The 14,490-nt window shown below is 38.0% G+C and overlaps 3 protein-coding genes across 3 annotated transcripts in view; 1 reads left to right on the forward strand and 2 right to left on the reverse strand.

The window, feature by feature from the left end:
• EMB1873 (porphyromonas-type peptidyl-arginine deiminase family protein) overlaps positions 1–4,874 on the reverse strand; it is a 40,444-nt gene extending 35,570 nt beyond the window's left edge. The window contains exons 1-4 of the mRNA XM_088984105.1: positions 4,561–4,874; positions 3,567–3,680; positions 3,368–3,457; positions 3,183–3,267 (exon numbers count right to left, since the gene is read on the reverse strand). Of these exons, the coding sequence (XP_088840231.1) occupies positions 3,183–3,267; positions 3,368–3,457; positions 3,567–3,680; positions 4,561–4,653 (382 nt within the window). The 5' untranslated portion in view covers positions 4,654–4,874. The remainder of the gene's footprint in view (positions 1–3,182; positions 3,268–3,367; positions 3,458–3,566; positions 3,681–4,560) is intronic.
• A 2,729-nt stretch (positions 4,875–7,603) lies between these two features.
• On the reverse strand, positions 7,604–8,620 carry LOC148854636 (putative germin-like protein 2-1). Its single transcript, XM_088984849.1, has 2 exons — positions 8,497–8,620; positions 7,604–8,158 (listed from the first exon to the last, which is right to left on the reverse strand). Exons 1-2 carry the CDS (start codon positions 8,618–8,620, stop codon positions 7,608–7,610), a joined length of 675 nt encoding a protein of 224 aa, XP_088840975.1. The 3' UTR covers positions 7,604–7,607.
• Positions 8,621–11,186: 2,566 nt separating this feature from the next.
• Positions 11,187–12,727, forward strand: LOC148854637 (peroxidase 11-like). Its single transcript, XM_088986374.1, has 4 exons — positions 11,187–11,509; positions 11,657–11,848; positions 11,969–12,134; positions 12,245–12,727. The coding sequence occupies exons 1-4, from the start codon at positions 11,258–11,260 to the stop codon at positions 12,664–12,666; spliced, it is 1,032 nt and encodes a 343-aa protein (XP_088842500.1). The 5' UTR covers positions 11,187–11,257; the 3' UTR covers positions 12,667–12,727.
• Positions 12,728–14,490: the final 1,763 nt, after the last annotated feature.

The following is a 14,490-nucleotide window of genomic DNA, read 5'->3' on the forward strand; positions in this document are numbered from 1 at the left end:
CACTTGCCAACCGTGAGGTCCACCACAAGAACCCAACAATACAACCTTTCTCACCAAACCCATTCACAGCTTCTCCCACGAAAATCATCATGGCCTTGCCCACTAAGTCCATTCACAACCTTGCTCGCAAACCCATCTATGGCCTCACTCACTACCCACATCCATGCCCACCTCACAACCGCACCTTGCTCGTTACCCATCTACACCCACCTTGCAACCATGCCCCTCACACCTTGTTGTGGCCTCACCATGACCTCACCCCTCACAACTTTGCCCACCTTGCAAAGCCCCTCGCACCTTGACACGACCTCGCTACAACCACACCTCTTGCACCTTGCCACGGTCTTGCCCCTCACAACCTTGTCATGGCCTCACCCACCTCGCAACTATGCCCCTCACACCTTGTCGCAGCCTCACCCCTCAACTTCAACCTTAGCCCCTCTTCACTCTTCACAAGCTCCTCAAGCTTAGTCTCTCCTCGTTCTTCGCCCAACCTCACCTAGTTCCTCGCTCAAATCGACCTCCCTTCCTCTCCTCCTCACTCCATCTTGCCCCTTAGCTTGGTTTTACTCCTTGCAGCTTTGCTCTAGTCCACGTTTTCACATAGACACCTGGCATTGTCCTAACCTTTTGATCGATTGTTCTCCTCAAACCTTAAGGTTAAACTTGGCACCTAGGGGTGAGCAAGAAAAACCGAAAAACCGACCAAAATCAAACCAAAAATTTGGTTAACCAAACCAACTGGTTTGGAATTTTTAAAAAAACTAAGGGTTAAGGTACCGGTTCGGATTCAGTTAACCAATATAAAAAACCGACAGTTAACCGAACCGATTAGTATACATATATTTCTATATATTTAATATATTTATGTATATTATATATATCTTATATTTTCTATATATTATAACTTAGTAAATATGCATTATATATAAATATATATATATATATATTTATAATAATAATATATTATTTATTATTTAAAATATAATATTTTATATATATTTCTATTTTTAATTATATATTTATATGTTTTTTATAATATATATTATAAATATAAAAAACCGATAAATCGACGAACTGAACCAATGGTTAACCAAACTGGTCAACCGGTTATCCAATCAGCTTCGAGTTTTAGTTACTGGTTTTCCAGAAACCAATAGGACTGATTTGGTTTAAAAAATAGGTCCACGATTCAGTTAATCGAACCGTGAGCACCCCTATTAGCACTTGCCCCAGATTTAGAATCCTAGGAGATTTCCCCTTGAAAATGAAGAATCTTCCCCTACAAGATTCCTAAGCTCGCCTTCACTTCCAAAACTAGCCTCGTTCCACATATACCTAGATTCTTTTACCCTTAGATTTTCCCTAAAATCCCCATAGTTGACCCCTCCACTTCAGCTATAAATAGAGGGGGGAAATCCCTAGGGGATTGAAATAACCATCAAGAGAAAACCCCCTAACCAAAGAACCCACCAAAGACCTTTCCCCTTCTCCTTCATCTCCCTACTCTCCCTCCTCTGCCATTCTAAGTTTGAAACTCTCTAGGTCATACAGCCATCAAATACCTCCTTGGACATTTATTCTTTTATCGAACCTCTCCATATTCACTGAAGGATTCCCCTTTAATCAAAGGTAACATTTGGAGCTCCTCAACTCCCCCTTTTTTTCTTTCTAGTAAGGTTTTTGCTTTCAAAACACGAGGATTGCTTAGGGTAGGAATGTAGGGCTTACATTTAGCTCTACACCCCTTGCCCACTCTTTAAGATTTAGTTCCAAAGGAGGTGGAAAAGGGGAGACCCGAGAACCACCACCCTACTAGATTCTAAACTAATAATGGGGCAAGGTTGCAGCGCACTTCCCCAATGGCATGAATGGGTTCTGAGGTCTCTTTCACTATTCTTGCTAACTGGCTTCTTTTCCTTTCTTTCCCCAGTTCTTTGTTTTGTGTGCCTTGTGCAAGAGTTAGTTATAGGGGGTTCATAGTGAATGCCACCATTGAATCGATTTCTTATCTTCAATATGGGGACCCATCACCACTAATATGGTGAGTGGCGACTAGTGGGCATTTTCTCGATGTTCAAACAAATAAATAGGAGATACAAAGTTCGAAGGTTCTAGCTGCAGCTATGCTCATTTCTAAAAGTTGCTACCTAGCTCTATAGTTAGTGCATTTCTTTATATGGATTTTCTAGAATGAATTACAACAAGCTTTCATTTAAGAATCATCTATATATTTCCTTTTATTTCCTCAACTTCTAACACTTGTTTTTTCTTAAAAAAATCTCTTTTAAAGGATAAAACTTCTTTGTCAAATTATATTTTGTTGTATTTTCTTCCAGGAATATCTTTTCAACAGTTACAGTGATGCATTACTACTTCAGAGACCAGATCTAAAGTAGCTTGTACATAATGCATCTTAGACATCAAATAAAGCGTAAGTATGAAACCAATTTCTTGTTATTTCAACTAATAATTGAACCTGGATTCTATTCTTCCTACACATAACTTTATAGCACCAAGTATTTAGCAATTTCTTTCAAAAGAACAGGTATGCATCATATCATTTCTTATGATTCCTAGATACGGGTACTAATATGAACAAAGGAACAGGATGGTGATATGACTCCCCATTTCCTAAAATCTCGGACACAGATATGAGTATGGGTATATTATGTAATATGTTTATATCATGCCTCTGCATCAAGAATTTCAAGCTAAATGCCATTTCTCAAGACTTATGTTTGCTTGCCAAATTCAATTAAATTTCTAAAATGTACAGATTTTACATATTTTGAAAATGTTAATAGTATAGAAAACATCTAGAAGTGTCCATGCAGTATCTTAAGTCAGTATGCTAGGTATGTAGAGGTGAGACCAGATCTGCTACCCACCACAATACACTACTAACACCTACCCACAAGACAGTACAGCACACATCTCAAACTTGTATTTTGTCATTGATGGGTTGTATGTGAGATGTGCGGTTGTAGTGTCCTGTGGGTAGCAGATCCATACTTTGTACAGGTATCTGGGTTCTTCTTCTTTTATTTTCTTTCTTTCCCTTTATTATTATTATTTTGTTTGTTTTTGGGTACAAATATCATTTTCATAGTTCAGCCACAATAAAAATACCATGTACCACAAATACTTCACCATAAGACATGCATAATTTAATGTCTTACCACCCCAACTATTAAAATTCCAATCAATTCCAGCAACCTTCTGCTCTGAATATCCAGATGACGACGTGCTGTCACGTATGACAAACTGTTGGAAAAACTTGTCACTCTAGGGAATGTACAGAATATTAACCTAGAAAGCATTGGTAAAACAATTGCAGTTTTAATTAAAGCACTGAGAAGCTTACAGTTGGTCCAGTATCACGGAACCAAGAGTCATTCATACTCATCTCTATGACCCTTATATTTTGGGGCAACATAGTGCGTGCATTATCCCACTTGAGCATGTAAAAAAGTTCCAAAGAAGAAAAGTCAAACTCAATGGATAAAAGTATCAAAGGCTACTCATCTAAAGAAACTTTTGCATCAATTAAAACATTTGCTCACCTGAGCAGCACTTGCACACACAGTAACGGACTCAAATTTTGAGATGGCGCATGCAACCTCGGAAAAGACACGTTGAGCATGCAACGCACCATCCCGCCAATTATCTGGACGCTCCTGTAATGAAAACGTTGCTTGATCAAAATAATGAACCAGGGACATACTAAGTCATTCTTGAACAAGTAAACAAAGTAGAGGAAATAGATCATCAATGGTGAACGGACAAAAAGATACTTTACACATTGTCTAAGGAAGGACGTTTTTAGAGTTTTGAAGTTTACCAGAGAGGTGCCTAGGACCTCATGGAAGGAGAATAATGACTTGGGTATTGAGGCAGAACCATACCGCAATTAACAGAAACATGACAATTGACACTTGACACTTGACAGGAAAAGAGAGAAACTGTTCATTTTTACTAGGGTTAGTGCCTGCCATTTTGAAGCGTCAGTTTACAACGCTAATCCAAAACTAGTTAAAACGAAGATAAAAGCCTGAATACATGATAATTTTCTCAGCCGGTGCGTAAGTCACGAGTCCTTCGAACACCTGATGACCTGAAATTTAATTTTCTTGTTGAACGTGATAGCATGTAAGACACATAACAGTCCATGGAAAGCCCTATACAATTGTAGGGACTAAGTAATAAAAGGTCCAGGCTTTTAATCCTTTAATATATTTCCAAGGAACCATCGATGGTACTGAAGAAAGCTATTAAAGCACAGAGCATCTAAAGTCAAGTTCCGTTACTTGAACATGACAGACTAACCGTAAGACTCCATAAAATTTCCCAGAGGAGAAAGAATCACCATCCACCATTATAAAAAAAAACCATCACATAAATCTCATAATCAAATCACGATATGCTACGGAAATTGCGAAAACAGAAAAGCGTAAATTGTCGTGAAATTGGCAACGAAAAAACCCGAGCCCGAGGTTCAAACATTCCCAAATCGAACATAGGGAATTTCGAAAAAGGAAAAAGGGGTAATACACTCACAGGCCAACCCATCCAACACTGTGAATGGGGTTCCCACTCTGCAGGCATGCGGTAGCCGAGGAGAGCTGGTTTCCCATTGATATCCATCATCATTTCCCTGCACTCAATACTCTGCTTTGTTATTGTATGTAAGTTTGCAACCTTACATTACATATAGAGGCACTACCGCACTACAACTAATGCGGTACAACCGCAGGCGCAGAGGTTATGAACACGATCTTATTAGAGTCAAGGACAACAGACAAAGGTCAAAGGGGATCTCGTGGAGAAAACTTTTGACGACGGAGCCACGACGTTCAGACTCAGTGGGCCTGGGCCATCAGACTCAATTGCAGCATTGGCCTACAACTGACCCAATTGTCATTTTCCGATCTTGGCCGGCCTACCACCCAGGCACGCCTGACCTGGACACGGCCGGACCTACAATTTTGTCAATATATAATTTATAACGTAAAATTTTTTACTTATTATGTTATTATATTAAATATTATAAATATACCGTATTTTATATGATATGGGCCCAAAAGCACTCCTGGGTAGGCTGAGATCGGCCTGGCCCATGATACCCCTCAGGGTTTTCCTTTGTTTGTGTTGCCGGAGGCAGGGGTGTCAATTGAAATGGGTTTGGTCCAATTCGATCCAGTCCAATGTGAGTCCATTACAAATGGACCAGGTTTAATTCAATCTAATGAATATTTTGAATCATTTTGGACCGATCTAATTTAATGTTTGAATCATCCAATCTGTTCAAATTTGTTTTAATTTATATTGGTTTCAACCCAAACCCGGTCCATTAACACTTATATTCTTATCTTATATCAATGGATCAGATATTATATTGGCTTTATCCAATCCAACCCAATATAAATTTATTACGGATAGATCAGGTCCAATCCAATCTAATAAATATTTTGAATTGGATTGGTCCAATCCAATATATATTGTTGGTTCCATCCAAATTGATTTTGGATTGGATCTGTCCAATCCAAAACCTGTCCATTGACACCCTTAGCCAAAGGCCTTAACCCTAAATCAATCCAAAGTCAAACCAGGTACATATTTTTCAACCCTAATTCAACATATTCTCAACCAAACTTAAGTTGCACCCCTACCTTGGTGAAAATCAACCTCTACTTTTATGTGGGATATTCATTAAAGAGTTTCTAGACCTTTCGTAGCTACCATGTGATCAATTTTCAATTGGGTCGTGCATCTTCATTGGTCTACAACAGTCTGGTTGAAAGTTTTGATCCTTGAGGCTGTTTTGGTTTGAAAGAAAAGTTAAAGGAAACCTGGTAAAAACCAAATACAGCCTAAGAGTGTGACTGATATGATGCTTTCAACCTTTAGTATCATCAGGGATCATATCACCTATTTTTATTTTTATAAATAGGGAGAAAAGTTCCAATACAAATGGTCAGAATCCGAATTTGCTCCTCAAAGAATGCTCCTCATACCATCCTCACAGCATTAATACAGTTATACAATTAAGAATATCTCCCTTACTTGTATGTTGCTATTCATGGGGAGATTATCCTAATGCATGCATGACTGTAACCTTCCATGAGGATGGTGTGAAGAGTGCTATGTGAGAAATAAATCCGAATTCCAATGATTAAGTGGACTCTCAAGTGAGTTCACCTCTCCCCCCCACAATGCCTCACAACATATTTCATCATTGGGAGATGCTCTCAATACATGGAGAGAATTGAATGTGCTGTGGGGCGGAGATGTGGTCTCCTCTCGAGTATAAAGAAAGAAAGAGAAAGTAGAGGAAAAGTTAATAAGAAGTTTCTAACAATTAGGTTGCACTTGAATAGAATTTAGATTTGAGCTTTTAAAGATCATATTGGACCTTAAAAGTATTTTGGCTTTATCCAAAATTATTCAAAGAAACTTCCACTTGATAAATTGGTTTGAGGTTCGAAAGGAATCCCCCAGATAAAATATTTTTATGAATAGGTTTTAACTTAAAAACAAAATGAAAAATTAAAGAGCAGAAAGTTCCAATTACATGTTGAGGGTAGGGCTGTATATATGGGTTGCAGGCACATGGCCAACCTATTATATTAGTCAAAAAACATAATCAAGTTGGGTTGTTTGGTGAGCCTCCACAAATGACTAACTCCAACTTTTGTCTGCAGCTAAAATGAATCTTTACATTCCTTTCGGCTTTCACCACCTTTATATTTACATACAAAATATTTGGCTGATCAAAACTCTTTGCAAGTACTCAAAATAAAACCTTCTCTCAGGGCATATTTTATATTAATAGGCACGTGGCCGAAGCCTTATTTGTTGGATTGACAACTATATGTACGTCTAGACTCTGGATCTCCTGTCCATAAGAACTCTGTTCATGTCTATCCACAACATATTATCCTCGTGTATTGGGAACATCTTCCCATGCATAATATTATGTAAGAGGATGAGATGTTCTCCATATGTGGCTGCGATGTTATATGGATAGACGCAGACAAGGTTCTTGTGGGTAGGAGATCCAGACTCGTACGTCTAATCTATACCTTCAAATATTTTATTACATGATAATTTTTTCCACCGAAAATAAAGCAATAAGTCAGTTCAGCTACTTTAGCCATTATCGAATGGGCTCTAGTCATTAAGTAGCTAGGAAAGCTTTGTAAATGGATGGACCCACTAATCTCTGTCTCGTGATTAGTGGGTTAAGTAACTTTCCCACTTAGTGGATTTTTATGGTTAAAAATGAAAATAAAAGAATATGAGTAAATGAAAATGTCTTACTAGGAACCACTTACCTGGATAAGCACATTTAAGTAAGTAAATACTTAACTACCAAAAAGCAAACAGGGCCTTAATTATTCCACTATTATATTGTAAACAACTAAACATTTTACAAGTTATTTTACTATCATTTCAGAAATTAATCATGTATTACAGACACAACCAAACAATTTCTTATTGGTTTACAATCAAATAATTTCTTATTGGGAATAGTTAGAATCAGTGAAAATTAAAACAATCAATTTATGAGTTTGGACTAGGACCAGTAGTACGCAATGCCCTTTCTAGTTGTTGTCCATCCAAAACTGAGCTTGAAGATTATCAATAAGCTTGGAGTCAACTCGGAATGCCCTGGCGAGAACATCATCCCTGATGTGGGGCTTTGATCCAAACACAGCATTAGCAATGGTGATAACACCAGGGTTTTGACTGCTCAGGCCAGCTAGAGCCACAGCATTGGTTTCTCCGGTATTGAACTGAAAGTGAATGAGGCCGATGGGGAACACAAACACATCTCCCTTGTTAAGGGTTTTGGTGATTAAGCGGTTGTCAGGGTTGGAGGTGACAAAGACGACGTAGAGAGTTCCCTCCAACACCACCAGGATCTCGGTGGCGCGTGGGTGCGTGTGGGGAGGATTGAGACCATAGGGAGCAAAGTCAATGCGAGCCAAGGAGATTCCAAGAGTATTCAGCCCAGGAATTCGCTCTACGTTCACTGCAGTTACTTTGGAGCCCACTGGGTTGGATGTGTTTCCAGGCTTGTGAAGACCAGAAAAGAAGAAATCTTTTGCTTTTGCAAGTTTTGGGTTTTTGCAGAACTTCCCATTTACCAACACTACAAAAGAAAAAAAAAATGTTATTTGATTTAGCAAAATTCAGTCCACAATCAACCAGATATATACTACTTAAGCAGTGAATATCATTAAACTTAAAACAGAAGGATATTATCAAGAAATATTAGATACTATGAAGCTAGAAGCTAGGCCTTTCATAGGTTTGCAAAACTAAGTTCTATGTCGTGAACTGTAAGGTCTGATGATGTTGACGTTGATCAGGTTCAGTTTAAGAAATTAAATGCGTAGTCATTGGTAAAATTTAAGAAGCAACTTAGATATAATTAGAAACATTAATCTTGTTTAGAGTGCAGAATTGAAAAGTGGAGAGAACAAGTACCTGCGGCCTTGGGATCCTTAATGGCAACACAGAAGTCTTGGAGGGGACTTGAATCAGAAGCGAAAGCCAGGGAGGAAGCTAAGGCCAATAGGATAGAAACAGCAAGAACTTGAGCTGCAGCCATGACGATTCTTTCACTAAAATCACTTTTGAGTTTTGATAGAAGAACTCGATGCTTCAAGGGTGAGAACTCTAGCATAAAGACCGTTTCATTTATAGGTAGAATTTGTTGAAATGGTCTAGTATGTTATGACCCAACTGAGAAATATAAAAGTATGAAACATCTGTTGTATATTTGAATTAATTACCGATTCTCCAAACAATGCAACTCTCCCATTTGCTTGGTCTACTTTTGCTTCCCAAGGTGGACGTAGTCAGATCATTTTATATATATGAAACATTGAAAGCAATTATCTGGGGTTTGATCAAGTCTGATCAGACCAATATGGAACATGTTCTACCCTCCGGAGATTAGGCCAAGGAAATTAAAAAAAAAATTAATTAAACTTCATTCAATTCTTATCCTTCAGAATAATGGATTATCGTTTGTAGGAAAGGAATGAATAATTAATGTTTCAGAATTTAGACATACGTGATATCATCGTTAGACCATGTCCCCAGAAAAATAGCTTAGTCCAATATCCTCTCCAATAATGCACTAATTCAACCCCTGGCGGTGTCTTAGTATTAATGTTTCAAATGTTTATTTAACGAGAAGAGACATGTTCTGAAATCTGGAAATGGTCTTCAAGGTTGACAGACTGATTCAACAATGGTGCTAATTAACTGTCCCTAGAATTCGAAAGAGGCACAACATCCTCTGTCAAAAGGAAAAATAACGATTACTGACTTAGAAGAAATGAGTTGTTGACAAATTAATCAGCGGTTTTGATTACCCCGTTCAAGGGCGTATTCCCTCCAAGTTATTACCAAATAAATACATATTCTTTCACTTAATACAGGTGACTCAAATATGCTTTTAGGCTACGTTTGGTTGCAGTGAGAATTTCATTTGTGCTAGCGTAAATGCATAGGAGTTCAAATGGATGGCTGAGTGTAAATCCTGGTTTGCTTTTGCTTCTTCTATTTGACTTTGTTTTGTTTGTTGATGTAAAAGGAGGCATAATGAAGCCAAAGCAAGGTTTTATTTGGGGAGAGGAAGGTAGGGAAGCAAATTGAATTCCCTACTTCATACTAGAGAGAATTAAGGTAGGAGGAAGTGGTGCCAATCTTGCATCGCTTTTTTCATATGTAAAATTTGCACTAGTAATATGGATAAAAGCAAGACAAAAAAGTGCAAATCATAGCAGATGGATGCAAAATTTGTATCCGATTCAGATTTGCATACCCCTTGATAGTAGGAAGGCTGCATTGTTTGATGAGATAAGATTTTTAACTTAATATTATATTGCTAGGGATCTGCCTACCGCGTCTCCTCCACCCGGCCCTTCCCCTGAATCTCCGAAGTTTGATCCATTGGACTTGGATCTCAACCATATCATATCACCAGCCCTGACCCCATGAATGAATCATGGTGGTTCAGGAAGACATTAACTTGACTCTATTAGGTGGTTAAATATTCCACATGTTGAATTCATTTAACCCCGCCCAGACTCAACAGTCAACCTCAAAACCATTAGAATTCACGAAACAGAACACTTCATGGGAGTGAGTCTGTGCAGACAGAGCCAGCTGATTAATACAACTCCTCTTCATCCTTAGTGTTAATTTCTTCCAACTTAGAGCTAGATTGAGTAATCTACATTTTAAACTCCAAATATAAAAATTGTCATATAGAAGGGCGATGTAGCAAACTGGCAATTCCAAACCATTCAGCTAACGTATGGTATAGTCCAGGCTGGGCAATTCCAAACCACATGTAAACCAAAACGAATCCTGAAGAAAACATGAACAGTGCTGCCATGAGTCCTCCCTCAAATCATGGACAGCTTAGATGACAAAATTGTTGTTAGTTGGTCAAGTTTTCATGGTTTTCTTTGCTGGAGAGCTGAGATGAACCCTAATTTTCAATCTCCTGTGAGTTTGCTCCTTAGGTAAGTTTTTTGCTTGTAAAGGAGTATGTAGGACAGAAAAGAAATGGCCTAAATTTTATATGTATGTAACTATCTATTATAGATGAATAACAATGGTCTACAAGCCTAGAGCACAAACATAGCAGGTGGACCGTTCCACCAATGACTCCCACTCAAGTCTCCATGGATTGGATAATTTGAAGTTGACCTATGTCCTATATATGGACAGGCCCATTTCAGATTTCTGAATTACACTGCATACCTATAAAAATTCAATTCCAGTTTTGGGCCGCCCAACAGTCCAGACTAGCCCGTTGGGTCACAGACAAGATATACGATGCATGCATGTCTCTCGATCGGTACTGTCTTTTTTACGTAAAGAAGCATGGGAAGTGACCAACCAATGAAACCGAGTACAGCTAACGTAGCTGTTTACGTTCACAGAGTTGACACAGAGAAATAAACATGGTGTCTCGTACAAGAAGGTTTGGTAATATAGTTTGAGACTAACACCAACCAAATCAATATTAGTTCATCCTCCCTTGACTTCTACACAACTTCACCCAAGACACCATCTCAATGCCTGGATATCAATTAATAACAAGACACACTTTACAAGCTTCTAGTCTACCTTATAAAACAGCAACTAGTCTAATCCAACCTGGCCTCCCAATAATCTCTACTTCTGGATTCACAGAAACGCGGAAGAGAGAGAGAGAGAGAGAGCTATGGCACTTTCTCAGTATGCAAAACCTCCAACTCCATTCCTGCAACATTCAGCCTTTATCTTCTTCTCCATCTTAAGCGTCTATGCTATTAATTTGCATGCGACAGACCCTCCTTTAACACTGGATTATTATTCATCTACGTGCCCGAATGTGCTGGAGATCGTAAGGAAAGAGATGGAATGTGCAGTGCTGTCTGATCCACGCAATGCAGCGTCCATACTCCGCCTCCATTTTCATGACTGCTTTGTCCAGGTTAGTACGTATTCTATGCCTATGGCTGGCCGGAGGGTTCCCCTTCATCTGTTTCCTCATTATGTTCACTCTAGCCCTGTGACTGTTATCTTTTTAATTAGTCGAGATTTTCAGACGTACTGTTAACAAAATCTCTGTGTGACACAGGGATGTGACGGGTCAGTTTTGCTTGATGACACAATCACCCTCAGAGGAGAGAAGAAAGCACCCACTAGTATCCGCTCCCTGAGAGGTTTCAGGATCATTGACGGGATCAAGAACAAGCTCGAATCTGAGTGCCCCGGAATCGTATCCTGCGCAGATATACTCACCATTGCAGCAAGGGATGCAGTCATTCTGGTAAAACTAAGGACTACTACGTAGCAGTGTACCACTAATGTTTGTCTTAGGTCAAGATGCTGATGTCTTACTACATATATAGAAATCAAGGATTAATTAATTGTTGCACCGCTCTTTTAGGTGGGCGGGCCTTACTGGCATGTTCCTCTGGGTAGAAAGGATTCCAGGACTGCAAGCTTCAGCCTAGCAACCACGAATCTGCCTACTCCTGATCAGGGTCTTCTCACTCTCATATCAAAGTTCCTTTATCAAGGTCTCTCAGTCACGGATATGGTAGCTCTTGCAGGTATATATGTATCTCTTTACAGCCCGAGGGTATGTTTTTATATAATTTACATGCTAGGAATTAAAATGGGCTAATAAAAAATTAATGGTGGTCATGGAATATAATTGCAGGTGCACACACCATTGGCATGGCCCGCTGCGTGAACTTTCGAGAGAGGATTTATGGAGACTTCCAGGAAACTGCACACAAGAATCCGCTCACAGAGATATATCTCAGCAACCTGAAATCTGGTTGCCCACCCATTGGAGGAGATGACAATACGACTGCGATGGATTATTTCTCACCCAACCTTTTCGACAATTCTTTCTATCAGATACTGCTGCGAGGGGAGGGACTACTGAACTCGGACCAGGAGATGTACTCCAGCAAGCTGGCACTTGAGACCAAGGAGCTTGTTAAGAAATATGCCTTCGACCCAATTGCTTTCTTCCAGCAGTTCTCAGATTCTATGGTGAAGATGGGAAATATCACCGATCCTGACAGCTTCGTTACAGGGGAAGTAAGGAAAAATTGCAGATTTATTAACACATGAACTCGATCCAACTTGTAGTTTTGCCTAAATAAATAAATAAATAAGAAGCTTTTGTTATAAAGAAGAGCATTTCATGTACTACCGAAGCCATTATTGATCATTATTCTATTCACTGTTTCAGATGGGGAGAAGGAATTTATTTCTCCCTTGGTATTCAACTCAACTCAATTCGGACATTTCTTAACTAGCCTGAAGCGAAATTGATTAGTTGATCATCCACCTGACTGAATCGCCCCACCCCCACCCCCGTTTTCTAGAAGTTAATAAGAATTAAAGATGAAACTGATCAACCAAAAAACTAATTTCCCGATATTCCAGGGAAAGGTTTTGATTCTTGAACACCCAAACAAATAAAAAAAAAAGAATAATTCCTAGATGAAAGGTCGTGTTCGCTCTATCCGGATGACCAACCTACCGAATTTCTACAAAAAAAGCATTCATGACCAAGATTGAATGTTCCTGATTATGTTCCTAATCGACTTGGATATTTTCATCCAACCTAACCAATTGACATTGTTTCATTATGGGTGTAAGTTGACCAGTCTACCCAATCTAAGGCCAAGTTTTTGCTTAAAAAAAATCTAGGGTAAGTATGGGCTTATTAGAAAAACAAGTGATTAAGGCTGCATTTGGCATTCCTTATTTAAAGGACTTATCTTCCTTAGTTAAAATGCCCTTGTGAACACTTAGTTTTTAACAGTAAAAAATAGATAATTCTTTAAAATAAGGAATGTCAAATGCAGCTTTAAGTGGTTGTTCAAAAAATTACTTAATGCTTATTTCTCAAACCACTAAATCATTAAATATAACCTAAAACTAAATGCTCATGAACATTTTGGTGAAAAAAAAAAACAATTGTTTCAAATAGAATAGTATAGATATTTTTAAAATAAAAGGCAGGTCAGAGGGAAAATAAGCACTTAAAAATAAACCCATGCCTATTCTCAAGGATAAGCATTCATTTGGGCTTATTGCTCGAACACAAATTAATAAATAATTATCAGTGTTTCCTGACCTAAAATAAGTGTTTATTCAAATAAGCGTTTATTTTGAAGCACTCTGAAATTTAGCCATAACCTCAGTTAGATTGATATTTTTTTTCAGCCAATCATACCAATATACCATACCACCTACCTTGCTGCAAACCTGATTCAAATTCAAATTTGTTAGACGTTAAATTCCATAAATTAAGTCCTATTTTCACACAGCCTCTAATAACCCTATAGTTTATTGCCCATTAATTCTAGGTACGAAAAACTACATGCATTAAGACGATTTGAACGTAGGTGTTTACTATTTATTCTAACCATATGAGTTCTAAATTTTAACCTTGAGACACCTTCTCTTCCTACTTCCTAGTACGTATCCATCAATGAAAAAAATTTTAAAAAAAAATTATTATTAAAAATTATATTTTTATATGTTAATATGTATCACATTGGTTTCCTGCGGCATGCATGAATATTCTAAAGCTCTAGGAATTAGATTTTAGTGATATTTATTTTGAAGATTTGTTTGTATTTTTTTTAGCACATCCCATTGCAAATAATAAAATTACCTTTCTAATATACTGCATTTCCAATAATTTGAAATGCAGAATATATTAGAAAGGCAATAAAAAATATCAAAACCTGCTTTGAATACAAGAAAAACTAATACAATAACGTAACACTAAATATGAAATTCAAATTACTATATACAAGACATATATACACAGCGTCGAACTAGTTAATATTAATCAAAATTCAAGGAGTGTTTTGATTGGTCAAAGATCTTTTGTTATTATGCCTTTCCCTCATCATAAATTTTTTCATACACATTAAA

This window comes from Nelumbo lutea, chromosome 4 (genome assembly GCF_056320005.1).
Source record: "Nelumbo lutea isolate HS-2025 chromosome 4, American lotus-T2T, whole genome shotgun sequence".
NCBI lineage: Eukaryota > Viridiplantae > Streptophyta > Magnoliopsida > Proteales > Nelumbonaceae > Nelumbo > Nelumbo lutea.